Consider the following 27,900-nt stretch of genomic DNA (forward strand, 5'->3'; position numbering starts at 1 on the left):
CCTCGCGTGTTAGAAGGGGTGGTCGGATGACCCCCCGTTATTTCCTGCTCTAAAGCTCCACGATCACCCTTCACCTCTCGCGCCTCCACGTGCTAAGAAGCAGCCAAAGAGGCGAGCTCTGTGCCGGGGAGAGGGAGGCCGGGAGACCGTGCTGGCCACGGCGGGCAGGGCCAGGACTGGCCGGAGCCCCGCTTCCTTTCTACTTCCTCTCCTGTGACCACATCGGGCCCCGAACTACCCGCCCCTCTTCCTACCGCTGCAAGTCCTGTCTCCCTGAGAAGAGCTAGAAAGCCCTCAGGGCTGTGCTGGGCAGCTCCCTCTTCCTACACTCGGAACCGTCCTCATTAGGAACGTCAGCAAGGCCTGACTCTTCTAATGGGCGCTGGAAGGGGACAGGCAGGAACAGAGGAGACAGGACTCAGATGCACAGCGGAGGGGACAGGAAGGAAGGGGACAGGTAGGAACAGACGGGACGGGACTCAGATGCACAGTGGAGGGGACAGGCAGGAAGGGGACAGGCAGGAACAGAGGAGACGGGACTCAGACGCGCAGCGGAGTGGAAGCGGGCGTCCAGTCAGCACGGCGCGGGTGCCGACATCCTGGCTGACCATCCCCTCCCATCGAAGTCAGATTCCCTTCCCAGCGTCCACAGTCCACACGCCGCTGGGCCTCGGCCACGCACGGGCAGGGGCGGCCTGCGGACCGGGCTCCGCAGAAGCAGCCTGACCTCGGCTGAGGACCTTTCTTCTCCAACACTCGGCGGCCTGTGAACGTCTCGCACCGGCGGGCAAAGACCACGGCACTCAGCACGGACCAAAACCACCCCGTGGCTGGAGAGCAGCTAAAACATGATCATCCACAGAGTGAGTGAGGGGGACCCAGCACCGGGAGCACAGCTAGGGGAGCACCGGCCTCACTTGGGGGTCTGCTGCTCAGACACGACGAGGGAGACGGTGGGGTTTGGAAACCCTGCCCCGTGCAGAACCGCCAAGTAACGGGAGGTCCAGACGGAAGGGGGGCACTCACAGACACAGGATGCCCAGCAGCTGAAGAGGAGAGAGGGGCGCAGGAGGGGGGCGTGCCCGTAGGGACTCTCTCAGCTGAGGCAGCCGCACCGGCAGGGGGGGGGGGCGGGGGGGCAACTCTGGAGGGAGCTCCTCTTTGAGAGGCGGACCCTCAGCCTCATCTCCAGGTGCATCCAGACCGAGTACCAGCCCGGTACCAGCCCTCCAGCTGAGCGGGCCGCAGGGCGGGGCTGAGCGCAGGCTTCTGATTTTCGTGCCAAAAACCACGAGGCCTCTCCACCTCCCCTCTCCTCTCGACTCTCCTCTCCGGGTGGAAGGTAGGTCTGCCAGGGGCCAGGAACAGGGCCACAGCGCCCACGGGTCTCTGAAGCAGGAAGCCGCCGGCTCTAACTCAGTCCGGTTCCACCCAGAGCTGGTCTCCTCTGCCGCTTCTCCGGAAGGAAGGGAAACCAAACCGATGAATCAACACGCTAAGTGATGGGGCAGGAGCCAGGTGTCTCTCCAGGCCGAGTGCTGCCCCGCCCATCACTGGGGGCCTCAGAGCCACCAAAGGCACCAACCCCGGCCACCGCCACGGCCACGCCACGCACAGCAATGCCGCAGGGAGACGTCCGGGAGCCCTGTGCGCTGTGCCCGTGGGAGCGAACGGCCTGGGAAGCGCGGCCCCCGCCGGCTCCCTGCACGCTGACCTTTCCCGTGGGGATGGAAAACAGCCACAAGCTGTGCCTGGAGGGCTGCCTGGTTTTCCTCTGAATAACCCAGCATTCGACCCACCAGAACCCTTGTATCAGGGTCTGTGACTACCACCGCCGGGTGCCTGGCACAACACCCTGTATTTGACCCTGGCCTTCTGTCCAGCTTCAGTTACTTCCCAGAACACCCCGGCGGGCAGGTAGAGCCGGCACCGGTCAGTCCTCCCAGCCGCCTCTAGCCTCAAGCCATGTCCATCGCAGCCGGACAAATGCAACCCCAGAGGAGTGAAGGCAGAGAAACCAGAGAGCAGAGGGAGAAAAGGCAGCCTCGAGCTGGATACTAAACACGGAAAAATGTAGGCCAACAGGGTCATTTTCAGAAAAGTAATGGTTGAGCAAAACCAAAAGTTACAATAAAACCTTGGGCGCATGCTCAACCGTGGTGCCCGTTTTGGCTCACCAGCGTTCCCGAGGGTCATGCCACCCACGTACCCTGGATGCACACCCCCTCGTCACACAGACACCTCTGTGGGTCTCCTGCCTGAGGTCGGAGGGCTGTGCGGCTCGGCCTGCTCCGACCGTGCTGGGTGTGGGCAGCAATCACAAGGCCGGCGTTTATGTCCAGCTATTTCGGGCCACAGCCTGTTTTCTCTTCCTTGAATTCCCTCCCGAGAGACCGGCCAGCCTCACAGATGTGGCTCCGGCCTTCCTGTGGCAGCAGCCACGCTCCTCGGCCCCACCACGCCCAGAGCTGGAGACCAGGCAGGGATGTGCTCCTCACCCCATGGCCGGGAGACTAGGAGGGCAAGTGTGTGTGTGTGTGTGTGGGGGGGGGGGGGCGGGCGCCTTCCCAGAGCAAGTCGGACGCCCCGCGCACTGCCGGCCGCATGTAAAGCATGGGGCAGGGGGGGGGGGGAGGAGCTTTCCCTCCCAAGACCGGCCTCCGCGCCAGAGGCCTGGCCGACTCTTGAAGTCACAGTCTCCAACCTGCATGAGAGTCTCCAAAATGAGAGGCTCATGAAAGCTCCCACGGTCCCTGATATGCTTGCTCTGCGGCCGGAACACTATCAACTCCTTCCGCCTCCTCCCACCGACACAGCAGGTGCTAAGTTACCCGTTTTACAGGGAGAAACGCGGAGGCCCGGAGGGTGAGGAACTTACCAAAGATCATAGACAGAGAGGCCGGTGCAGCCCGGGGTCAACCCCAGCGGGTGTCTGCTCCGAACCATGAAAGAGAAGCCGCCGCGCTCAACCCCGGGGGCCCTGCACAGACACCCCGACTCGGCGTGTCCCCACATGGCTCTGACGGCCAGGTCAGGGCTGCTCATCCGGTCAGTGGTTCCTGTTCAGGTGTGCTTGCTGACAATCAGATCCTGGGGCCAGAGTTCTAGAACTGGAACCCAGAACCCCAAGATGCTCCTCGTGCAGGCAGTTCACCGGAGGCACCTGCGGAAACCCGTCCTGTGCCTCGCCCCGCACCTGGGACAAGCGCACGGGCACCGGGCTCCTCGCCGGCCTGCGGAGACCGTGCCTGGCCAGGCGCCGTGCGGGCAGGGAGCTCCGCTGTTCCCCAGCCTCGGTGACAAGGCTGCCGCAGACAGCGGAGGAGGAGGGAGGGGGCGGTGGCTGCAGAGGGCTCACCGTCCTTCACACTTGACAAGCTGCACCTCACAGAGGGACACGCGGCTGCTGATGGGAAAGGAAGAACAGGCTGGGCCGTGTGGGCGTCTCCCGTGGCCAGAACAATGGCCTCTTCACATTCCCGGCATCTGAACTGGCGGTCCGCCACCAGCAAAGAAAAGGGCTCACTGTCTCTTTAAGGACGCCCTCTCTCCCCAAAGGTCAGAAATGCCAGCTCAGCCTGCCCAGCATCTGCCTTGTTGCCACTCTGGTGCCCCAGGGCCCTGGGCCATGCTCCCTTCCAGCTAGTTCTCCGGCTCCGGCTCCGTCTGCCCAAGAGATGGAGAGCCTGGCGCTGCTCTGGGGGTGGGGGTGGGGGTGGGGGTGGGACTGCTGATGAAGGGAACCCCAGGCCTCATTTGCTTTCAAAACCAACCTCCAGGGAGAGTTACCCCAGGAAGTGGGGCTGGGGGTGAGTGGGGGGGGGGTGCAGAAAGATGCCTGAAAGCAGAGGGGTGGGTCAGAGAGAAAACTGAGCGAGGAGTGGGTGCTCCAGGGAAATGTGTCACCCGAAGAGGGAAGGCCAGAGGCTCCTGACCCAGAAGCCCGACGACGGGGAGCAGGAGGGCGGGCGGCGGCGGGGCCGCAGGCAGTGCTGCGTGCAGGGCTCTCTTTCCTCCAGACTCTGCTCAAATCCTGCCCTTTGTTGCCTGGGCCTCCTGCCCTCCCTCCCCTGAGCCTCGGTTTCCCTGTAACACGGGCGTACGCTGAGCAGTAAGCAAATGTTAGAAACAAAGAACGCCTGTTATTGGGTGCAGGCATTACCTCACAGGGCAGTTCGGGTGGCCAGAGCAGAGGGCCTCAGGTAGCTGGTCCCAGACCACGCCGCTGGCTCTAGCACAGACCCTGGCAAACACGCGCCATGAAAAAACGGGCGCTTGTTCAGAAAACCACACGGGTTGGTGCAAAGCACGATCCTCATGGAAAAACAGCTCAAAACTAGTCATCCCTTCATGACATGAGCCGGGCCGGCGGTTCCTGTTGAAGGCTCTGCAGGCCACACGGGCCATCTCTCCTCACTGCTGAACACTGGCTGGAAGGTGAGAGCAGCCCAGACCACAGGTAATGAAAGAAGGTGGCCGTGTCCCAGTAAAACTTTATTTACACCAACGGGCTGTGTGCGGAGGCTCGCGGGCCGGAAAGAAGGGGTGGCACTGGTGGAGGTGCTGGTGCGTCCCTGTGGGAGATGGGTGGAGACACGGAGGAGAAGCCTGGTTCTCGCCCTTCTACCTTGGGACTCAGTACTTTACCCAATTGCTTGACTTCTAAGCAAAGAGCTTTTGGCAAACCCCGCCACCTGCAATGACTCCGTTACGCGGTTTCTTCAGCGTCTCTGCCCAGAGCCTCTGGGCATCTCTGCACTTCAGCGCCTTCTTTTTCTTGTTCTTTGGCGCTTCCTCTATGCCCTGAGATTGGGAGCTCACAGAAGACAGTCTCCTCCCTTAGCAAACTTGGTGACATGCTGACTGAACGGCCACCCATCAAGGTGCCCTCCCCGCTCAGCACCCCTCAGGCCAATCTGTCCATCCCCCCAGCTTCCTGTAAACAGCAGCTGGGCCCCTTCAGCTGTTCCTCACCAGCTTCCCGAACAGCTGGGCGTCTGGGACACCCAGGCGTGTGGCACTCACTCGCCACTCTCTCGCCGGCTCACTGCCACCGGGAGCACCTGCTCTGGGCTAGATGAGTCCTGGGGGACCCAGCGTGGCCTCCGCCCGGAGGGGAGCGGAGAGCGGCCGGAAGGACTGGAGTCCTCTCGCAAGGCCGCTGGAATCTGACCTACTTCCTGCCCCGGTGTCTTTCTATGGGAGCTCAAGCACTTCAGAAGTAACTCTCCAACGGCTAACAGCTCCTCTCAGGACAGCCTCCGAGCCGCACCACAAGCAGGAAGGACAAGAGAAGCTAAGCCTGAGAAACCGTGACATAAACGCAGAGGAGGAGGTAGCCCGCTGGTGGCTCAGTTGGTTGGAGCATCGTCCCATGCACCCCACAATATGCTGTAACAGAACCCCAAGCCTTCACACAAGTTAAAACTACTGATAACCTTTCTTCCCAACGTTCTTTACTTCTGATTTTCAAAAGAGAAGAAATATATAAAACAGCTTTGAAAAGCAAAAAGAACTACACAGATTCAAGAGGATGATCAGAAAAAAAAGAGGGTAACCAGTTGCCCAGCAAATATTGTTTGAGCACCAACTACGTGCAAAGCCTTGCAGAAAGTACAGTGCGAACATCAGAGAGTCACGCTCCGAGAAGATGGAGCGTTTGATAGATAGATTGGCATCCACTTCACGACAATGAATGAATCTGGGAGTCCGGGCTGCGAGAGTGAAAGAACACCCTCCTGCCTGGGGGAGACAGATCTGGGATGGCTTCTCCCGGGAGGCGACGTGAAGCTCAGCGACGAAGCGCGTAAGTAAGATCTCCACGGGCAGCAGGAGGAGCGGGAGCAGAGGAGCAGCGAAGCGCAGGACGGTGATAGGAAAAGCACCGGCACCCTACAGCGTGCGTGTGTGTGCGTGTGTGTGCGTGTGTGTGTGTGCGTGTGCGTGTGTGCGCGCGCGCGTGTGCATGTGTGTGCGTGTGTGTGCGTGTGTGCGCGCGGGGGGGGGGAGGGGTGCAGACTCGCGGAGGACGATGGGAGGACGACGGCGGGTGGGGCCAGGCTGCAGAAGGCCTTGGATGACGTGCCAAGATGCCAACCGCGTTTTGTACGCGACAGGAGCACGTTCGGTGTTTGAAGAGGGCTGGAGATCGGGCCTGTGCCAGCCGAACGCCACGGGCCTGGGAGCTACAAGAAGAGGAAGGCTGGCGCGCGGACGACTTGAATGAACCTTGGGAACACATTTAAGTGGGGGAGCCAGTCACAAACGTCTGTGTAGACAGGGAGAGGCAAAAGTAGGCTCACAGTTAGGACTACGGGAAACCCTTTATTCTTATTATTTATTAATTATTGCGTTCTTTATTTATCATCACAACTGTATTGCAACCCACTTTTGCAGGTTAGGGGAGTAAATAGAGAGAGTAGACTAGTACAGTGGGGCCTTGACTTACGAGTTTAATTCATTCCGAGACCCAGCTCGTTAAAGAGCTCGTTAACTCAAATTACTCTATCAACTCAATGCAAAATATTGACCGAGAGACAGCTGGTATCTCAAAACACTCGTTACCTCGTAAGTCAAGGCCCCACTGTAGTTGCCTAGGGCTGGGCTGGGGGTGGGCGGTTGCTAGCTCAAAGGTCAGAGTTGCTTTCTGAGGAGATGAAGACATTCTAAAATGGACTGTGGCGATGGCTGCACACATCTGTGAATATGCTGAACACCATGACGCTGTTTTACACTTTAAATGAGTTAACTGTATGGAACATGAGTTACATGAACCAATAAAGCTGTTTTTAAAAAAAGAAGAAGGAAGCAGCCAGGTGGCTATCGCAACAGGCCAAGCCAGACATCTGAGGTTGTGAATGAGCGCAGAGTAGTGGTCATGGTGGAGGCGCGTCGGAGAGAGGCTGCAGAAACAGGCCCCACTGTGTGTGTGTGTGTGGGGGGGGGGGGGGGGTGAGGAGGAACAAGCGAAAAAATAGCGCAGAAGCTTCCAGTGGGAGTGACTAGAAGGGAGGCCGTGGGGAGAAGCAGGATGGAAAACTGTTATCATCTGCTCTCCACGCCGCGAGCCCACTCCTGGAAGCGAGGGCGCAGAGCGGGAGCGGACGCCTGCCTGGTGGCCGAGGGTCTTTTGTGACCGCTGGTGACAGTTACTATTTTTAGCGCTCCTGACTGGCTCAGAAGGGCCCTGACCGGCTTGGACGGGTCCTGACCTGCTCAGACGGGCCCTGACTGGCTCAGAAGGGTCCTGACCGGCTCAGACGGGTCCTGACCAGCTCGGACGGGCCCTGACTGGCGCGGGAGGGCCCTGACTTACACCTGGAGCGGAATCCCCAGCCGGTGCGCCGCAGGCATGTTTAAAACACATAACAACCTATTTGGTCGGGGCACTGGCCTCTTTTTCCGTAGGTTGTCAAAAAAGTGACAACAGCCAACACAACAACAGCCGTTCAGTGTGAATGAATCAAAATAAAACCTATTTTTTGTCAGATCGGCAAAAAAAGCTATTTTTTGGTGTGCTGCCGGACTTTAGTCATTAGTCTGGTGCCATGAGATGAAGAAGGTTGAAAATCGCTGGCCCAGAGCTATACTTAGGAGAATTTAACCAGAAAAAAGAGAATGGCAGCGGCGAGAAAGCCAGTCCTACAGCTGCCCCCCGGTCCTCTCAGCGTCCAGAGCCGAGTGTTTACTACAAACCCCGCGCACAGAGGGGCAGAGCGCTGTCCTGCAGCTGTGCATGCAACGGCTCCCGCAGACGCCCACGCGCTGAAAGGCAGCGGTAGCTCCTATTATCGATGGGACTCATAACAGTTGCAACGTATTTTGCTTGTTTCTATCAAAGAAGGCAAGACCTAGGAATGGTTGGTTCATGAAGTCAGAGGGTTACATGAAATCATTGGGACATACCAGAGTCAGGAGCTGCAGAATAAAAAAAATATTTAAAAGGTACATTTTAGGCCAAAACATGGCCAAGCAAAACAGCATGCAGTTGGCAGAGCAGCTCCCCTTGCAAAGCCCATGGTACGGCTTCCAAATCCACATCCTGCGCTTTGTCAAGTTAAGCCCCTGGGAACAAAGGGGGTTCGCCTGTCAGGTCATAATTCCACGGGACAGAATCTCCGGCCATAAGTCGGGGTAAAAAGTTGAGGTCGCTGCGGGGAAGCCATCATGACACAAAGAGGCTCCCATCTCAGGAGACAGGGTCCAAAAACAGCTTCACTGGAAGAGGACTCTGCGTGCAGGACTGTCCTGCAAACGCACTGGGAGGCCCTTCCTGGGACAGCCCCGCGGCTCCCTCCTCTGCCGGCCCCTCCCGGGCCAGCAGCAGTTCTCGCTCATGCCTGTGTTCCAACCACCTCGCCCCGTGGGTGCTCAAGGAATGCTCAGCAAATAAACACATGAGCACACACACTGCAGGGGTGGGAAGGGCCAGTGGGACCTGGACGAATGTCAGCGTCTGTACGTCCGCGATCCGGAGCCTGAAGTCAGCGAGGATCCACAGGAGAGAGGATCTGCCCCCTGACCCCACCTGTCGTCTCCCAGATGAGGGTGCTGGTCCGCGTGAGTGGTGGACACGGTCCAGCCTCCGGCTAAGTCACAGTGACCGTGCCCACGTGGGACAGAAAGGGACCAAGACGAAACCACGGCTTTGAAAGGCGAGTGAACTAGCTGACGGAGGCCTGAGGGTGTCTTCCTGGCCACTCCAGCGTAGGTCATGATCAGCGCGCTCTGCAGCCACGTGCGCCTGAGTAACGGCTGTGTGATCAGCACAGGGGGTGTTATTAGCTCCATTTCATGGGTGAGAACATCGAGGCCTGGGAACAGGAGGCAGCCTGCCGGGGGCCACCCCAACAGGCTGCAGCAGGTCCACCTGGGGCCCCTCGCGGCTCCAGGGAGCAGCACGACAGGATGGAGCTGCCACTTCTGCGGCGCTAGAACCAAGGGGTGCTGCTACGCAGCATAACCCACCCCAGGGACAGAGCTCAGCCGGACTCAGGACCGGTCGGGGCGCAGCTCTCGCGGTTCGCATTTTGGGGACCTGTCCTCTTGGCCTCTGAATATTTCCCTAAATCTTATGAAACAAGCGAAACGACTACACAGCGTTCGGAGGTCTGGATGATGTTCTATCGCTGAACTGGACGGTGACAGACGCGGTTTAACGGCATCGACCTTGAACACGCGGAGGTTGGGGCACAGACCTCGGCTCCGTAAAAAGTCCAGGTGGAACTGCTGGTTCCCACAAAACGTAACTACTAGTAGCCTCCCAGATGCCACGGACAGCCCACTGACACATACTCCATGTCACATGTGTTACACACGGTATTCACACAGCCAAGCGAGCTAGAGAAAGGCAATGCTAAGGAGGAGAAAACACATTCACAGTCTTTATTGAGAAAGATCCACATAGGAGTGGACCTGTTGTTCAAGGGTCAACTGGACTTTTTTGTTTAAGGAAGGAATTCTTAAAAGAAAAGTATGGATTGATTTAGAGAGAGGGGAAGGGAGAAGGGAGAGAGAGAGAGATGGAAACATCGACAGGCTGCCTCCTGCACGCCCCCTATGGGAAGGGAACCCACAACCCAGGCATGTGCCCTGACCGGGAATCGAACTAGCGACCGTGATGCGTGGGCTACTGCTCAACCACTGAGCCACACTGGCCGGGCTCAAGTGCACTTCTGTAAGCTGTACAGATACATTATATACGTCCACTTGGATATATAACACATTTCACAGATTAATAAAACTTACTTAAATAAACCCTGACCCAGCCCTGAAGACACAGGCCCCAGCTGAGTGGTGACGGGTTGGGGCTTGCCAGGGCCTGAGGGGGGACGATTATCCTATTGTGAGACCAACTCACAGAGAGCAGCGCCAGCCAGAGCGATCTCCCCGCCTCCTCGGGGCCTCTTCCAAACGGTTATGTTTAAAGCTCCAGATTTCTACCAAATAAACACTCTCTTCTCACTAACTCAAGGCCTGGAGTACAGAGGGTAAGAGCTCGACATCTTCAACTTCGCCCCCGTCTGCCACCCCCGTGCCATCCTGGTGCTACTTAAACCTCTCTGAGACTCAGTTTCCTTGCCTGTAAAATGGGATAAATGCACCTTTCCTGTAGGGTTTGTATGAGACACTCGAGGGGCATTGCTATAGTGGCTAATGCTATTCTGCACGAATGCCCCAAACTACACACTCACCCCCTGCTCGGCCCCGAGCATCGTGCCCAGGATGTTGGGAACGGCATCCATGCTCTGCACCTGAGCCGGGGTCTTCCCGGGCTCTGCCTCACGCTCCCGGCGTCCACAGGTGAGCCCAGTCCTGCCCCTGCCCCCCTCCCCTGTGCTGCTCGGTGCTGCTTTCTCCCCTCCACCTGCCCTCACTCTGGGTCCTATGGCCCAGTTCCCGGCAACGGGAGCCAGGTGCAGGTGGGACGTCATGGTGAAAACATGACTTTGTTGCACTTGGGAGGCGGCAAACGACGTGTAAAGGGCCCGACAGTGAGCATTTCAGCTTCGTGGGCCACGGCTCTGTCAGCTCGGGCGCCGTGGCTGACAGCCCTCCCAGGCGAAGGCAAACAGATGAACTTGACTGCGTGCCAATATGGCCTTATGGAGACTTAAATCTGAATTTCATACAGTTCTCACATGGCATTAAATACCAGTCTGCTCTTGATCTGTTCCAACCACTTCAGCGTATGAGGAAAACACTTAGCTCGCAAGCTTTACAAAGGCAGGCGTGAGCTGATGGCCGCAGCTGAGGTGTGCTGAATCTGCTTAGGGTCAGCAGGTCCTCTGGGTGCCTCTGGCCCAGGCCTCTGCCCCACAGGCAGGAAGCAAGCACAGCGGGTCTCGGGGAGGGGCGCCAGCCTGCCGCCCCCCCCACAGAGGCCGCTGCGGTGGGCAGGCCGGTGCCCAGCAGCATGGCCGGTGCTGGCCTCGGCCGCACTCCCGCTCTCCTGGCCAACGTGCTGCAAGGGCCTGTGTCTGCTTCCAAGGAAGGAGAGGCATTTGAGAGCACGCTCTCCGCCCTCCGCCCTCCGCCCTCCGCCCTCCACGCTCTGCGGGACTGAGCCCCCACGAGGGTGAGTCCGGGAGTCTCCCCAGCCTCGGAGGGACTCGGAGAAGAATTCTCTAGGAGTAACTTACAGTGAGCTAAGCGACTGAGTGTGTGGTGGATACGGGCGGTACTTGTTATTGCGGCGTAACCTGGCCCATCCAGGCTAATTCAACACCTTTCCGCCAACAGAAAGCGCAGCACAGCCTGAGCTCAGCGCACATGAATTCACCCACAGCAGCTGGCTTCTCACCTGCACAGCTCACCCAGGGACACAGGCCCAGCTTTCTGGACAAGTTACAAGAGATCAGAAGACGCTCTTCTCCGAGTTCTATCATGAGAAGCCGACACCACCTCTGCCGCTGGGAAATGCTTACAGTGACCAGGAGGGGTTTCCAGCCGCAGCAAAGAGCCCGGGTCTGATTTGCTGGACGCGATCTCTGCCATCCAGAAGCTTGCATGCCAACAGAGATCATCTTTCTTCTTAAAGAAATGATGATGATGACACACACACACACACACCAAGGCGAGTGATGCTTACTGCTGTGTATTCCAGCCAGGTGCAGTCCTTTTCCCAAAGCAGAAGCCGGGGGGTGAGGGTGGGGTGGGGCGGGGAAGTGTCCTTTTAAGGACTCCTTGGCCAGATCCATCTGCCAGAGATGCCTATGTCACTCAAGGAATTAAACACTTAGGGACCAGCACTCAGTGTCTCCCGTTCCCGAGGGTAGAAAACTCCCGATTCTCAGATTCTCATCCCACTAAACAATGATGTAGATCTCACCTGCTAGCAAGAGGGGGTGCCTGCTGGGGGACATTTGTAATGAATACTCAACATTTTCAAATAAAGGGTTACTTTAGTGTCTTCTGCTGGCTAAGACAGTGCACCCCCAGTCCACCACACAAGTGACCCCTCCCATCAAGGCTGTGACCTTTTTCTACGGAAGTGGGAGCCCAGCCGGCGTCGCTGACTGGTTGAGCGTCAACCTATGAACCAGGAGGTCAGGGTTCCATTCCCGGTCAGAGCGATTCCCATGTTGTGGGCTCCATCCCCAGTAGGAAGCATGTAGGAGGCAGCTGGTCAATGATTCTCATCATTGATGCTTCTATCACTCTCTCTCCTTATCCCTTCCTCTCTAAAATGAATAAAAATATATTTTTTAAAAAAAATGAAGCTGGGAGAGAGATGAATCTGTCCCCCCAAGGCAGACAGAAGTCACCTACGGCCACACAGCAGGTGAGCTGCGGTCACGTGACTCAGACTCAGGTGGCTCCCCAGAATCTGGAGCCCCAATGCAACCCACCTGCACTGCAGCTCGCTTCCCGCAACGTGGGAACAGCTGGGAAGCCTGGTTCTCAAAGAGGTGGCAGAGGCCACGCCGGCTTCCTCCTCCTCTAGACAAACTGCTACAGAACCAACCTCGAAAGATAAATCTGATCTTGACCCTGTGGGGCAGGAATTCCAGGCTTTTAAAAGTCTGATTTGGTTGTGCCTGCTGCAACCTAAGCCCCCCTCCTTTCGTGGATCTGAGCCCAAGCTGAAGAACTGCGCTCCATTCCGGGCCGGACTGGAAGAAAAAGAGAACATCGGACAACTGACCTTCACCATGAACTGACGCATGGCTGACCACGAACCGACGCATGGCTGACCGCGAACCGACGCATGGCTGACCGCGAACCGACGCATGGCTGACCGCTCACCTCCAAGGAACACAGAGGAGTGCAAGGGTGCGGTCGGCCGGCTTTCTCAAGAGCACGCACGTGCCAATCCACAGTGTAACGCAGCCGCTTGCTCCCTCCCCTCCCCCCTGCAGAGACCCTCCTTGCTCCCCGCCGCCCCCCCCCCCCCTCCGCCGCAGAGACCCTCTGCCTTCCTCTGTCCTGTGGACCTGCCCTGCTGTGTGAGATGACACTCTATGTTTTCAGAGAATCACTCTTCCGGCCCAGGTTTTCCCGAAGGCCTGCCCCAGCCTCTAGGCCCTTCGGACACTGCACACACCCCAGCAGGTGTGAGGACGGACGAGGACCCAGAATCCATACTCAGGTCACTGCCGTCTGCCAAGTCCTCTGGGGGCCAAAGCAGTGTGTTGGAGAGCCGCCCCACAAACCCGGAGACCTCCTGGGTGTTTGGGGTCCTGAACTAGGAATAGCGCTACAGCACACACGCACAGCCACGCCCCGGCAGCAGCTCAGGAGGCGACTTGTTACCTCAAACAGCTACTTGGCTTCCAAACTTCATGTGTCCCCCAGCCCTGCTGGCCCCGCCCTCCCTGTCCCACAGCCCTGCTGGGCCCGGTCGTCCCTGTCCCACAGCCCTGCTGGGCCTGGTCCTCCCTGTCCCACAGCCCTGCTGGGCCCGGGTCGTCCCTGTCCCACAGCCCTGCTGGGCCCGGTCCTCCCTGTCCCACAGCCCTGCTGGGCCCCGCCCTCCCTGTCCCACAGCCCTGCTGGGCCCGGCCCTCCCTGTCTGCATGTCCCACTGCACCTTGCTCACCACCTCCAGAGAGCCTGGAGCCCCCGCCCTAACCAGGGAGACTGGATTGGGGGAGGGTTTCTACCTCCCGATCCAGCTACTTGTCAATCACAGGCACACATCTTGCTCAACTTCATCCAAAGCATCCCCTACGGCAGCGTTTTCAACCTGTGGGTCGCGACCCCTTTGGCGGTCGAACAACCCTTTCACAGGGGTCGCCTAAGACCATCCTGCATATCAGATATTTACATTACGATTCATAACAGTAGCAACATTACAGTTATGAAGTAGCAACGAAAATAATTTTATGGTTGGGTCACAACATGAGGAGCTGCATTTAAAGGGCCAGAAGGTTGAGAACCACTGCCCTACGGTAATGCCCTAACTCCACACCCTGTGTCCAGCCTGCAACCCCCTCGGAGCCAGGTACGGCCCGCAGCTTCTCTGTGGCCCGGCTGGAATGAGTTCTCGCCTCCTCCGAATTCCTCGAGTGCTTGGTCCTGCATGCATCCGTCCCTGAACATTTCCTGACTGGTTTACGGGTGCGTGTGAGTGTGAGGAGAGGTGGTCATTCAATCCATGAGACCCTAGGAATCAGAGGCAATGTCCTCTCCGTCTTTAGCCCCCACAATGCCCCGGGACAGCGCTGTGGTCAACATAATGGTCAACATCTACAGAGTGAAGGTGTGGACGAATAACGAGGGCACAGACCTTGGCCCTGCTCCCTGGGAAGACGGCTCTAACAGACACACCTCGCTTGCGGTGCTGCCCACAAAACCGTAATAATGGCCGAGTCACAAGAGTCTGCACCCCGACTGTCTCACTAATTAGGTGCACGACTTTATTCTAAACCCGCTCGCCACCTCAGTTTCTCCACCTCAGACTCTGTGGCTCCCGAGTGAAGAAACCCTGTTTCACAGGGTTAAGTAAGGATGCAATGAGACAGTGCACTTCCACACACTTCTAAAAGTCTGATTAACTAACCAAGTAAGTAGAAGGCAAGGAGACAGCAGAGCAGAAGGCCAACCTGTAGGGTCGCTACGCAGCACAGCGAGGCCAGTGCCTGCAGAAGGGCAACCAAGACGGGCGCTCACGGGGAAGTGCCTGCAGATCCAAAGCCCAGGTCCTGCCTGCTGCCCTCGCGCGGTCCCCTGACCTCTCTCTCGGTTTCCTCGCTCCGTAAACGGGGATCTTAATCCTAATGCCACAGGCACCACGTGACCCACAGGCACAGGCGCCCACACCAAGCCCGCCGTACATGTCAGCTGCCGTCACAGCTGTTGTCGGCATGACCATCTGATAGCTGGCACTGACGTTTCAGTATCAGCATGGTCATTTTCCATATCCCTGACATAGAGCAGGCATTCCTGAATGTTTCTAGAAACAATCGGACGTGAGAATGTTACTGAGCTCCATCCTCTTCCCCACGCGGACAGTGCTGTTGTCCAGAACCAAGTGGCCAGTATATGGGTCACCTCGTTCCTACCACCTCCCCTGTGGGACAGCAGGGATGCCCAGACATAGGAGTCCAAGCCCAAACACCACCACACCAGTCAGACCTCAGGACCAGTGTCCAGGTGACAGAAACACAGCATTCTCCTGTCTGGTAACGTTTTCTTTGGCTGAACGGGTGAGGCTCCCAGCTTAACACTGCTTTCCTGCTGAAATGCCCGAGATACTCAAGACAGATTTTTAAAGCAAATGCCTGCGTAACTGAGGCGCCAGCTGGGCTGAACACACGCCTCTGTGTCAAAGCGACGTCTCACCCTGAGCGCAGCCCTCGAGCACCCAGTCCCGGCCGGGCTGTGCCCCGAGCAGCCCTCAAGCACCCAGTCCTGGCCAGGCTCTGCCCAGAGCAGCCCTCGAGCACCCAGTCCCGGCCGGGCTGTGCCTGAGCAGGAGGTGGAGGGACGCTGCCTGCCTTCCTGCGGGCCCAGCCTCTCTCCCAGCAGCACCTGGGCTCCTGGGAGGCCCAGCCAAGCCACAGGCCTGCTCTGCTCTGCTCTGCTGAGGCGCACAGGGCGGCTCACACACTCACTGGCCCAGAATCCAGGGCCCACAGGCTCCGAGAAGGGCCTCCGGCTCCGGAGCAGGGAAGCTGCCTGAGAAAGCGAGCCGGGGATGCCACGAAGTGCTCCGCCCCTTCCTCACACTCGAACAGGCCGGTCAGCGCCAGCTGCACAGAGGAGAGACCGAGTCCTAAGAAACTGCACGGGGCCACCGATGCCAGCACGACCCAGGGCCTCACAACTGCTCTGTGTGTGTTTTTTAAATATTTTTTAATCCTCACCTGAAGATGTGCTTTTATTGATTCTAGAGAGAGAGGAAGGAAGAGAGAAACATTACCTCCCGTCTGCGCCCCAACTGGGGACCGGACCTGCAACCTTCAACCCACTGAGCCCGGCCAAGGCAGGGCCTCCCCGTGTCTAAGAGCAAGAGCCCAGCCTGCAGGAGATAGGCTCCTCCGTTCCTGCTGCAAAGTACCTTTGTGGGACCCACCAAGGGCGCCTGGCCTAGGGAGGGAGGGAAAGGGTGGCGGGGGGGGGGGGGGGGGCAGGGCTCAACCGATTCTCTCGGGTTCGGGTTCGACCTAGAGGACCGGTTCTGCCAAGCCAGCTGCAGCGAGAGCCAGGCTGGGACTCCATGCGTTACAGGGCTCAGTACCTGCCCGGCTGTGAAAACCAAGCCCCCATTCAGAGAGGTGACCCCCCCTTCCCGCCCCCTTGGACTGCTTGGGCTTCAAGGAAGGCAGGGAGCACCCCTGCAGGGAGCTCTCCAAGCTCTTCCTCCTCCTCCCCCTTGGAGGAGAGAGGGCTCCATGCTCGGTCCGGAGGCTAGAGCAGAGCTCCCCACCCGCAAGCCCAGGGGGCTCACACCCCAGCGCTCAGCCAGGAGAGGTGCCTGCCCAGCCGCAGGGCAGTGGCCGGGGAGGGGTGGGGGTGCTCGCTCTCCTCTGGACACCAGGCAATCTAGAGAGAAGTCCTGATGGCCCGAGACTGCCCACTGCCCACCGGTGAGGTGCCCAGGGCGCAGGGTGAGAAGGCCCTCGGGTGAGGGAGAGGGCTCTGCGCCTCCAGCCGGCGCGGACACAGGACTGAAAGCCAGCGATCTTCCCCCTGTTCCCTCAGGGGCACCCACCGGCCGTGCCCCTCAAAGTTAGAGGCTCCTTTAGCTGCGGGCTGGTCCTCTCCACAGCCCGACCCCCTCGGAACCCGGGAAGGGGCTGGCCGACGCGGGCTGAGCCGGAGGGGAACCACCTTTGTGGAGTGTGTGCCCCATCTCGACCGAGACCAGTGAGGGGGGCGCCCCGGGAAGGTGTCGGACGCTGAGCAGGGACCAGGCTGCAGGGGCGGGGCCTCCCACACTCACCAAGAGAGCTTGAACCCTTTCATCGGCACAGTCACGCCAGCCCGCCGGCCCCGGCCTCTGCATCCCGGGTGCAGGGCCGGGGGTCCCAGGACACGTCTGAGAAGATGAAGAAGTGCCAGGAGAACGGCATCCAGGTAACGTGACTGAGCGCAGAAAGGAGGACGAGAGAGCACACGGTAGCCAGAGATCTGCCGCCGCTTCCCTTCCTCCGCCTCCCGGACCGGCTCCGCGGCCAAGGGCAGCTGCTTACGTCCAGCCGGGGCTGCGGCTGCCCGTCTGCCCGTTCGCCCGAGCTGCCGCCGCCACTGCCCGCCTCGGAGGAGGATGGGGAGGCTGGCAGAGCGGCGATCCGCCCGGGAGTTGCTGTCCACAGGCGGCTGGCCGGCCCCCCAGGCGCCCTCACCTCACCCTGCGGGGAGCGCCTGCGGTGAGCCCTGGGCGCCAGCAGCGGCCCCGGCGAAGCTGCACCTCTCTTCCCCCTGCGGCTCCCGCAGCTCCATGTAATCCCCTAATCAATGCAGCGCCCCAGCGGCACTGCCAGCCACTTCCGCCCACTTAAAGACACAGCACAGCTTTGTCCCAGGACGGACCCAGCGCCGGGAGAGGGTGGGCGGGCAATGCGGGGCCTGGAAGGAAGGGGAGGGGCAGCACTCTCTGAAGACGGGCACTTCCAGGGGCATCGCCGAGGGCAGGAGGGGGGCAGGAGAGGGCCTCGGCCCAGGCCCTCAGCAAACCCGGGGAACCCAAGGCTGCGCCGACCAGGAAGGCTGGTGGTGTGTGTCTGGGGGGGTCAGAGGCAGGCAAGCAGCACAGACCACCTTAAGCAGAACCCGCACCCTTTCCCAGCAAGGCGGGGCCAGCGCCGCCGCGGCTGAGCTGTTCACGCTCTCCCGGCAGCTCCCCTCCCCACCAGAGATCACCTTCCCACTTCTGGAGTGTGTGGTGAGGCAGCAACTTATGGAGGCCGAGCAGCGCCCCCTCCCAGTCACCTGAGGCCAGGGGTCCTTTAAGGTGGCCGCCCAGGCCCGGGGTGGGGTTTAAACAGCTCCTCACCCTGCAGGGCTCCGGAAGACCCCGGCCAGGCAGCCTCAGTGAGGAGTGAGGGGTGAGGCGGGACTGGGTTTGCAAAGTCAACTCAAGCCTACAATTCCTGGGAAGGGAAAGGTTCCCCTCGCGTCCTCCAGGCTGGGCCCAGGCGGGCTTCCAGCCCCTCATCTCCGGCTGATTGCTTCTGTCTCCCTCCCCTGGATGACTGCCTATCTGGGGCAGTAATGTGGATGGGTGAGAAGGAACAAAGAGGAGATTAGTGATGAAATAAAATAGCGACCTTCAACTGAACAATAGGAGCCTGTACCCTGCAACTCGCCCCAAAGCAGCCTACATGTCCACGGGACCCTCGAAAGGAATACTCCTAAGGAAGCCTGGAGCAAATCCCAGCTGGTGACACTCACTGCACCGGCCCCTCCTAGTGCATGACCTGCCTTCCCTTTCCAGGGCAGGACTGCGGGGCTCGCTGGCTCCACTCAGCTCTGTCTCCCTGCTTGCATAGCGCAGGGGCACTACAGCAAGCGCTAATTGAAGTGACCTTATTCAAACCTAATTAAAACCCTGCAGTCTCTCCAGTGTTCAGATGGTCCAGCAGAAATACTCTTTAAGGTCTCCTGAGCTTTCAGAGATGCAGCCCAAAGCAGACCCCGTGCCAGATAACAGTGAAATACTTTCAGGACTTCTAACACATCTGCGCTTAGGTGTTTAACACTCCGTGCGCCTGTATCCAGGCCCTACTTTCAGCACAGGCATAGTAAAGATGCGATACCAGAGAGCCTGGAGTTCTCCTGTATGATCTAGACAAGCCACTCACCCGGCCGCCCAGGGCACGTGACCCAACCCCTAGAGCAGGGATGGGAATTGTTCGACCTGTGGGGGCCATATAAGGCCATGCGATCATTTGGTCTGGCCCTGCCAAGGCATTAGGGTGAGTTAAATGTTTGACCAAATGTAACACGCTAAATTTTTTAAAAATATACTTTTATTGATTTCAGAGAGGAAGAGGGAGGGCGAGAGAGATAGAAACACCAACGATGAGCGAGAATCATCGATTGGCCGCCTCCTGCACTCCCCACACTGGGGACCGAGCCCGCAATCCAGGCATGTGCCCGAACCAGGACTCATACAGGGACCTCCTGGTTCATAGGCCGACGCTCAACCACTGAGCCACACCTGCCCGGCCCGGGCAGCAGGCTAATTTTTAAGTTGAAAATTTTGTATGGCCCACAACTGATGTTATAAATATCCGAACAGTCCTTGGCAGGAAAAAGGCTCCCCCCCCCGCCCTAGAGGAATGTCACTGGGGGTCGCCAAGCGGGTGAGGATACTCTCATCCTGCCCTCACTGCTCCGGGCACACGCAACGCCCCAGACCGGGACCAGCGCTCTCCACGCGTCACGTTAGAAACGCAGGCCTAGACGGTAAACTCTTAGCTTTTACTCTTTACCCTGTTCCAATAAAAGAAAAGTCTCCTTTGCAACTATTTACTAAGAATTTGTTGTGAGCTTATTATGTCAGGCATCATGCTCAGTATTTTACATGCATCATCTCATTCAAACCACACCTCCAAATTATAAAGTGGTGACTATATTTATTTACCAGGTAATGCGGCTAAAAACTAAAGAGTGTAGTGTAGGGTCTTTTTCAAAAATATATTTTTTATTGATTTTTTTTTCTCTTTTGAGGGAGAGAGAAACAAACATCAATGTGTGAACCCACCACCTGGGCATGTGCCCTGACCGGGAAGCTAACCTAATCGAATCTAGTCTTCGGTGCAAGGGACGGCGCGCAACCAACTGAGCCACACCAGCCGGGCAAGAACGTGGCTTCGTGACTTGCCTGATGCCAGGCAGTCAGCAGGCTGCCAGCTCGGGACTCGAGCGCTTCACCGTACGTGTGCCGACAAAGACGCTTCTCTACCAGACAAGCCGAGGGTAAGGGCTCTTGCTCCCAGGACAAAAGAATCCAGGCAGCAGGTAGGAAAGAGACTACGTCAAGCCAGCTGCTTCCTCCATTACTGATGAGTTCGCCGGCGTGTGTGTGTGCGTGCGTGTGTGTGTGTGTGTGCGTGTGTGTGTGTGAAGTGTGATGTGAGAAACACGAAAGGGGAGGAGAGAGAAGAGCTGAGCTGGTGGGGAGACCATCACCCACCTTGCATCCCACTTGCTCTCGATTCTGAATCCAGGGCTTCCATGGAGCTCCAGAACCTGGCTCCATCTCTGTGGTCCCTAAAGAAAAACTCAATACAGCCCTGGCTGGTGTGGCTCAGTGGACAGAGCGTCGGTCTGGGGACTGAAGGGTCCCCTGTTTGATTCCAGTCAAGGGCACAGGCCTGGGTTGTGGGCCTGCTCCCCAGTAGGGGGCATGCAGGAGGCAGCTGACCAATGATTCTCATCACTGATGTTTCTATCTCTCTCCCTCTCCCTTCTTCTCTGAAGTCAATAGAAAAATTATTTTTAAAAAAAGAAAGAAAAACTCAATACAACCCCAACGTGGCTTTAAAGAGCACGAGACCACTGTCCTTCCCTGGAGGGATACGGAGTGAGGCCAAGGGGATGAAGAAGCCGTCCTCGTTCGCTGTATCTGTCCTGTATTTCCCGTGGAGGGCAGGCTGCCTCGTGTGGTTTACGAGCTCCGCGGCAGGTGGGCTGGTGCTGACTAATTCTAGGTGCCCAGGGCGGGGACAGGCGGAGGGCCAGGCAGGTGCTGACTAATTCTAGGTGCCCAGGGCAGGGACAGGCGGAGGGCCGGGCAGGTGCTGACTAATTCTAGGTGCCCAGGGCGGGGACAGGCAGAGGGCCCGGCAGGTGCGTCAGTCCTGCTGCTGCCGGGCTCTGCGAGCCGGCTGCTCCTGGATACTCATATGTTAGGAAGAGGGAGACTTTTTAGAAATAAGCTGAATTCTGAAGTCTCCCATTTCTGGCCATATGGCAGGTGAGACATCCTGATGGACGTTCCTGCTAAAAACAACTAGAAATGCTGGACCAGATGAGCCATTTAGAAAGAAAAACAATCTTTTAAAATGCTTGGTGAGCTATCAAAATATTATTCAACTGAGAAATAGTTAGAGGCCACAGACTTAGCGAGGATGGAAACCCAGGAAGTCAAGGAGACGCCAGTGGGTGGGTTTCCCAGGGGCGCTGGCAGACGCTGCGCTTCTCAGGCCTCACGGACAGCAGTGGGGCTCCGCCCAGAGCCCCTGCTGACGGTGTGAGGGGAGCTCTCCACGGCAGGCCCAGGCTGGCCACCCACCCCCAGAACAAACGTGAAGAAACGCACCTTGTGCTGAGGAAGCTGCCTGTCTTAGCCTTGGCAGCCAACATGGAGGAGAGACTACCTCCCCCAACAGGTTGTCATTACAAAGTGATCCTCACGCAGATCGCTGCCTGACTCTCTACCCAACAATTCCCAAAGCAATGTGCGAAGGAGAGGGCTGACAGAGGAAGGCCACCCGGTCATCATAATTGGTCATAAATAGAGAGCAAAGACAAGGCTTTTCTGGGAGGAAATATGTGTGACACACAGGGTGTCCCCAACAAGGTGCACACACACTGAATAACTAGAGAGGCAGCATTGATTAAGATGCGTTTCATTTTGAAAACTGGGCTATCAGCTGTTAAAGTGTGTCTACATTTTGGGGGACACACTGGTTGTAACTGGAAAAGGAACTGTTCACAAAATATATTTTAAAATTCTAAAAATCAAGAAAAAAGAAAAAAATTAGGAAAATAGACACATGATTAGCAAGCACTTTCAGGAGAGAAGATGATCAATAAGGACATAACAAGGCGCCTGACCTCACTAGCACTCGGGCAACTGCAAATCTAAATTCCAGTGAGAGGCCATCGCATGCCCGTCTCACAGTGAAAAATCAAAGTCTTACAAAATCGAGGCTGGGAAGGAGCTAGAGGAAGTGTATACTGTTCAGCTGCCCAGGAAAACCACCACTGGTATCATGCAGGAATGCTTGAGAACTTCATCCCCGAACACCTCACGGATCCCCCCACCGACGGCAAGCCAGTGAAAAATGCAGATGCCACGATCCCGTGTGTAGAACACACAGCTAAAGGGATGGATTAGACAGACAGGGGGTTATGTCCGTATCAGCACTGCAGCCCCTTACTCAGTTTTACTCTCTGTGGTTTCGGTTACCCTTGGTCAACTGGGGTGGAAGAATATTACATGGAAAATTCCAGAACTAAACAATTCATCAATTTAAATGGCATGCCATGCTGAGTGAGGAAATCTCATCCCATGCCCTCCAGCCCTCCTGGGACATGACTCATGCCTGGTCCGGCAGAACCACATGGCGGCGCCACTCACCCACGGCCGCTTGGCATCACATGGCCCGTCACAGTGCTCGTGTTCAGGTCGCCCTTATTTGACTTAACAATGGCCCCAAACGCAAGAGTGACGATGCTGTAACCTGGGTGGACCAGAGAGAAGCTGTGAAATGGAAATATGTATTCAGAGGAAAAACAGGGTCTATATAGGGCTCAGCACCGATCACGGTTTGGGGCATCTCTGGGGTGCCTTAGGATGTACCCCCCATGGAGAAGGGGAGACCACTGCATTCTGGACCCATAAAATGCAACATCAAGGGAGACAAACTCAACATTCAGAAAGGTGGTCACCTCTGGCGGGGGAGCCAGTGGGTCGGCAGCACAGGTGAGATGGCCGCCGTGTCTGTTTCTCCTGCCAGCGTGCTTTATGCATATTTAGTACTTTATAATGACCTCGCATCCATTCTCCACGTAGCAGAAACCATTTCAAAATAAGCGCAGGAACTGGGACCCCCTGGCTTCACCCTCCCCTGGGTGTTGTGAGCAGCCCCATGGGAGGCGGGGTGGTGGTGTGAAAGGTCAGCTATGACGAGTTTTGTATTATCTGCATTTTCAAAAATCTGAGCTCAAAAAATTGGCCTCCCCAGGCTCATGGGAACGCCAGCGTTGGTTGTGTTTACATGGTCTGATTAACACCAGTTTGGTCTGCAGGGTTCCAAGCTTCTGGTTACAATGGTTTCTCCTGAACTTCACTGGGTTTGAATGAAAGTCGGAAAGAGTTCCTTTTTGATTTTAGCTGCCTTGACCTTCTCCTGGTCTCCTATGAACCTTCCCTAATCCAACAAAAACATGCCTTAGCCTCATCCTGAGGCAGGGACAGGATGGCAAGAGGTCTTCAGCCAGGGCAGCCGCTGGGTCCTGGGCAGACACCCACGGCGGCCGCGGAGGGGAGCCTGAGAGCTGTGCACCCCAGGGAGAGCCGGCCCCCCAACTCCCACCTGCCCACCGTGGCTCCTTCTGCCACCAGAAGGCAAGCCTCCTCTTGACCTTGGGGAGTCACAGGGGACACATGTGGAGCAGAAACAGAAAGCAGGCTGGTCCCTGAGGCTCGCCTTCTGTCTCCAGTTCCTGGGCCGGGGCTGCTCCCCCTGTGCCCAGCTCCTGGGAGAGCGCCCCCGGCCGGTGGAGCCCAGAGGCAGGGCTGGCAGAGCTGCAAACTGGGCCAGAGCCGCTGCAGTCACGCTGGGAACCAAGGCCCAGGCTCCGGAGAGCAGCGGGCGCTGAGAGTGTTATATTTAAGGAGCGTTTTGGAGGTCAGGCAGCGAGAGGAGCGTGGGGGAGAGACAGCCTCCACTTCGTCCTCCAGCCAGAACCTCTTCCTCAGGCCCAAGTGCAGTCAGGAGAGCCCGTGAGGGCGGCAGATGGCCACGGCCACGGCCAGGCGCCTGGTCAGGTGCTCCCCTGCCTCCCTGCCCCCTCCCCCGCCTCCCTGGCCCTCCCCCGAGGCATCTCTCCACCCTCTGCCACTATTAGTCACTGGCTCTGGGGTGATGGTGTGAGCTGCAGGCATTGGCCTTGCCTTCTGGTCTGTGCATCTGTGTCAGCTCCCAGCTGGGAGCCCTCCTAGCCCCCCATCCCTCGACCTTAGGGACCCCTGCGCACCCCTGTCCTCCAGCCCCAAGGTCCACTGCTGGGAGGGGGGAAGGGAGGGAGGGCGGGGAAGGGCGGGCAGAGAGCACAGAGCAGCAGAGGCTGACAGACTGTGTGGTGGGAAGCAGGTGGGTCTGTTCATCTCAATGCTTCCTCCGCCTGAGCCGGGACTGACTGAGGGTGCCGGAGCGAAGGGAAAGGACAGACCGCCCCATCCTCTCTGCCCCTCCTTCACAATCTGCTAATCCAGAATGTGCTTCCAGCACCGACAGCACAGGAAGGTCAAAGCCAAGCTCCAGGAGGCTTCATCCCACCCCCCGGCTACTTCACCGACACGGAACGGAGGCGCCAGGCTCCCACCGACGTGGGCTGTGCACCCCGGCCATAGGGTGGTCTCCACGCTGTGCACCTGCTCCTCACGGCACCAGCGAGGCAGCACTGACCCACACGTAACAGAGGAAGAAACGGCCCAACTGCCAGGAACTGCTCCCCGAGACGAGACGAGTGGAAGCTGGGGAAGAGGCCCAGCTGCAGGTGGAGCCCTCCGCCTGGTGCCCCAGCCTCCCTTGCTCCACCCGCCCCTCCCGTCAGCCAGGCCAGGAGGAGCTGCCTCCCTCGCTCACCTCCTGCAGAGCCGGCTCAGCTCTCTGGCATCCCTTCTCCACGGAGACTTCCTGGCATGAAAAAGAACTACTTTCCCTGGCCCTGCTGTTTGCAATGGGCACCTCAGAGACACCCTGCCTCCACCTCCCCTTCCCTTCACCCCAAATCACTGCTGCCCCTTGCACAGCGCAGCCTGCTCAGGGCTGTTCCCGTCTCCTCCATCAGCTGTCGGGGTCACAGCGCGCCTGCTGCTAGACAGAGGGTGGCCCTAGGAGGCCAGGAAGGGGACAGCCCCTCAGAGAAACCCCGCCAGCAGGAGTGTGGACAGGCCGAGGCCACGCATTCTGATGACATGCAGACGGAAGAGGGGGTGGGTCTCCATTGCCCACCGCTCCTCCTATTCCCAGGAGGAAGTCGGGTGGCGGGAGGTGCTGGGGACCCAGCACTCTCAGGGGGGAAGGTGGGGGGCAGCACCCGTACTGCAGCCACTGCTGCGCCTCACTCCCCTCCACCGGGGCCTGCGCCTCTCTCAGCTCAGTCACACGGCGCCGCTGCCGCGAACACGCAGGTGAAGGAGCGTCTCCTGGCCAAGGACACGCAGAGTCCGTCCTGGCAGAGAGGCGGCCTCTGACATGACGAGGCTGCAAATGCTGCGCTTAGCTGACGGGCCGGACACGGTCCCAGAGCGTGTGCTGCGGCTCCGCCAGGGACGCTGATCAGACTGGAGTTCAGAGCCCCGCAGGGCGTGTGTGTGACCTTGAGCCAGTCCCTTCCCTTCTCTCAGCCTCAGCTCCACTGGGGAAACGTGACAAGGACAACAGCCGGAGAGCGTGCAGGGGTCAATGCACAACACGGTGACGCAACGGCGAGTCTGTGCCCGGCCCACGAACCAGCATTGAGACTGTCCCCACAGCCCACCCCTCACTGGGCTGCTAGAGCAGCAGCCTCCGCCCCTGGGCCCCGCCTCTGCCGCCTCCTCCACCGGAATAACAGTTCTCATGTCCCTGATTTTGCGGGGTATGTTTTTGTAATTTTATTTGGTAATGTTTCCGTTAGAGCAATCAGCTATTTATTTATCCAACAATATATCCTTATCGAGGGCCCAATATGTTCATGCCCCAAGCAAATCACGATATTTCAACAATAAATGCAATGTCCTCCCTGGTCTCCAGAAGCTTGTGATCTGGTCAGAACAGCAGGAGGGAGGCGTTACAGTGAATACCGCAAAGAGTTTAAGGCCGTGGGCTCTGCGAGAGAGCGCGGGTCATCTGAGTACGTCTGCTCTCCAAAGTGAGCGTTGGTCCCTAATCATTGTGCCAATTTTTCAATCAGCTAATGCTGTGGTTGGCAAACTGCGGCTGGCGAGCCACATGCGGCTTGTTGGCCCCTTGAGTGTGGCTCTTCCACAAAATACCACGTGCGGGCGCGCACGTACAGTGCGATTGAAACTTCGTGGCCCATGCGCAGAAGTCGGTATTTTGTGGAAGAGCCGGTATTTTGTGGAAGAGCCACACTCAAGGGGCCAAAGAGCCACATGTGGCTCGCAAGCCACGGTTTGCCGAGCTGCTGTTTGCCGACCACTGAGCTAACGGGTAATAGCGAATACTCTCAGGTAACCTATACTAAGTCTGTCTGTGATAATTATTTTTGATTACTCTGGTCTTAACACAAAAGAGTTAGCCAGAAAAAGGATCCAATATTTATTTACCATCCACTATGGAGGCAAGAACTTCCTATTTGCAAGACAGGTGTCAGCAGCAGCTGCTTCTGTCGCTGCCAATAGTGCGTGAGTGTGGATGGAGCAGGCTGCACCCCATTGGGCGGAGTCTGACATCCCTGCCCACCCTCAGGGCCTTTTCTCATCAGCGCCGTAAGGTTGAAAAAAAGGCTCAAAAGTATCCTGGACCTTTTACCTCCTGTATTCTCCTAACATCACAGCCAACATCATGAGCCCGGCCTAGTCATGAGTACGCCGGAGCTCAGGCACCGTGTCCTGCGACTAGAGATACTCAGTAGGTACTACTTCCGTACGAAGGCACCAGCCTCCTGTGCTGACTCAGGGGCAAAGTGCCGTGTGCACCGTGATGAAGTTTCCACCTGCATCTGTGAACAGTTAAGAAAAATAAGGGCAACCTGATACGTTTCAAAATCTAAATATACTGAATTTCTAAAAATACATATTTTTATTAACTTCAGAGAGGAAGGGAGAAGGAGGGAGAGATAGAAACCTCAAAGATGAGAGAATCATTGACTGGCTGCCTCCTGCATGCCCCCAATTGGGGAGGGAGCGCGCAACCTGGGCATGTGCTCTTGGCCAGAATCAAACCCGGGACCCTTTGGTCCACAGGCCAACACTCTATCCACTGAGCCAAACCAGCTACGGACTGAATTTTTAATTTTTAATAACATGTCCTTTTACATTTTGCGTTAAAATATTACTTAAATACTAGAGGCCTGGTGCACGAAATTTGTGCAGGCGGGGGAGGGAGATGGTTCCCCCTCAGCCCAGCCTGCACCCTCTCCAATCCAGGACCCCTTGGGGATCGGGTCTAAATCGGCAGTTGGACATCCCTCTCACAATCCTGGACTGCTGGCTCCTAATTGCTCACCTGCCTGCTTGCCTGGTTGCCCCTAACTGGCCCCCCTGCCAGCTTGATCGCCCCTTACTGCCCTCCCTGCCGGCCTGGTTGCCCCCAACTTCCCCCCTCTGTTGGCCTGGTCATCCCCAACTGGCCCCCCCCCCCCCCGCTGGCCTAGTTGCCCCTCACTGCTCCCCCCGTCAGCCTAATTGCCCCCAACTGTCCCCCCTGCTGGCCTGGTCACCCCTAACTGCCCCCCCCCCGCCAGCCTGGTCGCCTCTTACTGCCCCCCCTACTGGCCTGGTTGCCCCCAACTGCCCCCCTGCTGGACTGGTCACCCCTTACAGGCCCCCCTGCCAGCCTGGTCGCCCCATGCAGCCTGCTGTCCAGTCATTTGGTCATCCCTCACTAACCCTCTGCTGGCCTGGTCATAGGCAGCCATCTTGTGAGGGTGTGATGGTTGATTTGCATATCACCTCTTTATTATATAGGATGAATAATGGCGGTGATAATTTTATATTTTAGTTTAAGTTTTGCTATCTTTTATAGATAAAATAAATATCTAGCAATTATGCTTCAGTCCACCAACTTTTTCCAATTTTTCTACAAAATCTACATGCATGCAGACTCTGCTATGAATGTGCAGACTCCACTATGAGGCAGGCCTCTGAGCCAGTGACCTCCCACAGTCGGCGACCTCCCACTCCACTGCGAGGAGAGCCTGCCTCAGAACTGGGCTCCCGCAGCTCAGCGCCCTGCTCACGAGGTGGTCCCTCAGTCGCAGGGGTCCTGACCTAGTATTTTTTTATGATGTCAATGTTATATATAACATATATCACATTATATTAGT

At 57.7% G+C, this 27,900-nt stretch overlaps 1 protein-coding gene across 6 annotated transcripts in view; it reads right to left on the reverse strand.

The window, feature by feature from the left end:
* GRAMD1B (GRAM domain containing 1B) overlaps nt 1-27,900 on the reverse strand; it is a 165,448-nt gene that overhangs the window by 79,382 nt on the left and 58,166 nt on the right. The window contains exon 1 of one of the 6 annotated variants that reach the window (XM_036354132.1): nt 16,889-17,401. The exons of the other annotated variants lie outside the window; for them this stretch is intronic. Within the exon in view, the coding sequence (XP_036210025.1) occupies nt 16,889-16,911 (23 nt within the window). The 5' untranslated portion in view covers nt 16,912-17,401. Of the gene's footprint in view, nt 1-16,888; nt 17,402-27,900 lie in introns of those variants that run through there. 6 annotated transcript variants of the gene reach the window in all.

The sequence above is a fragment of the Myotis myotis genome, unplaced genomic scaffold, assembly GCF_014108235.1.
Source record: "Myotis myotis isolate mMyoMyo1 unplaced genomic scaffold, mMyoMyo1.p scaffold_m19_p_20, whole genome shotgun sequence".
NCBI lineage: Eukaryota > Metazoa > Chordata > Mammalia > Chiroptera > Vespertilionidae > Myotis > Myotis myotis.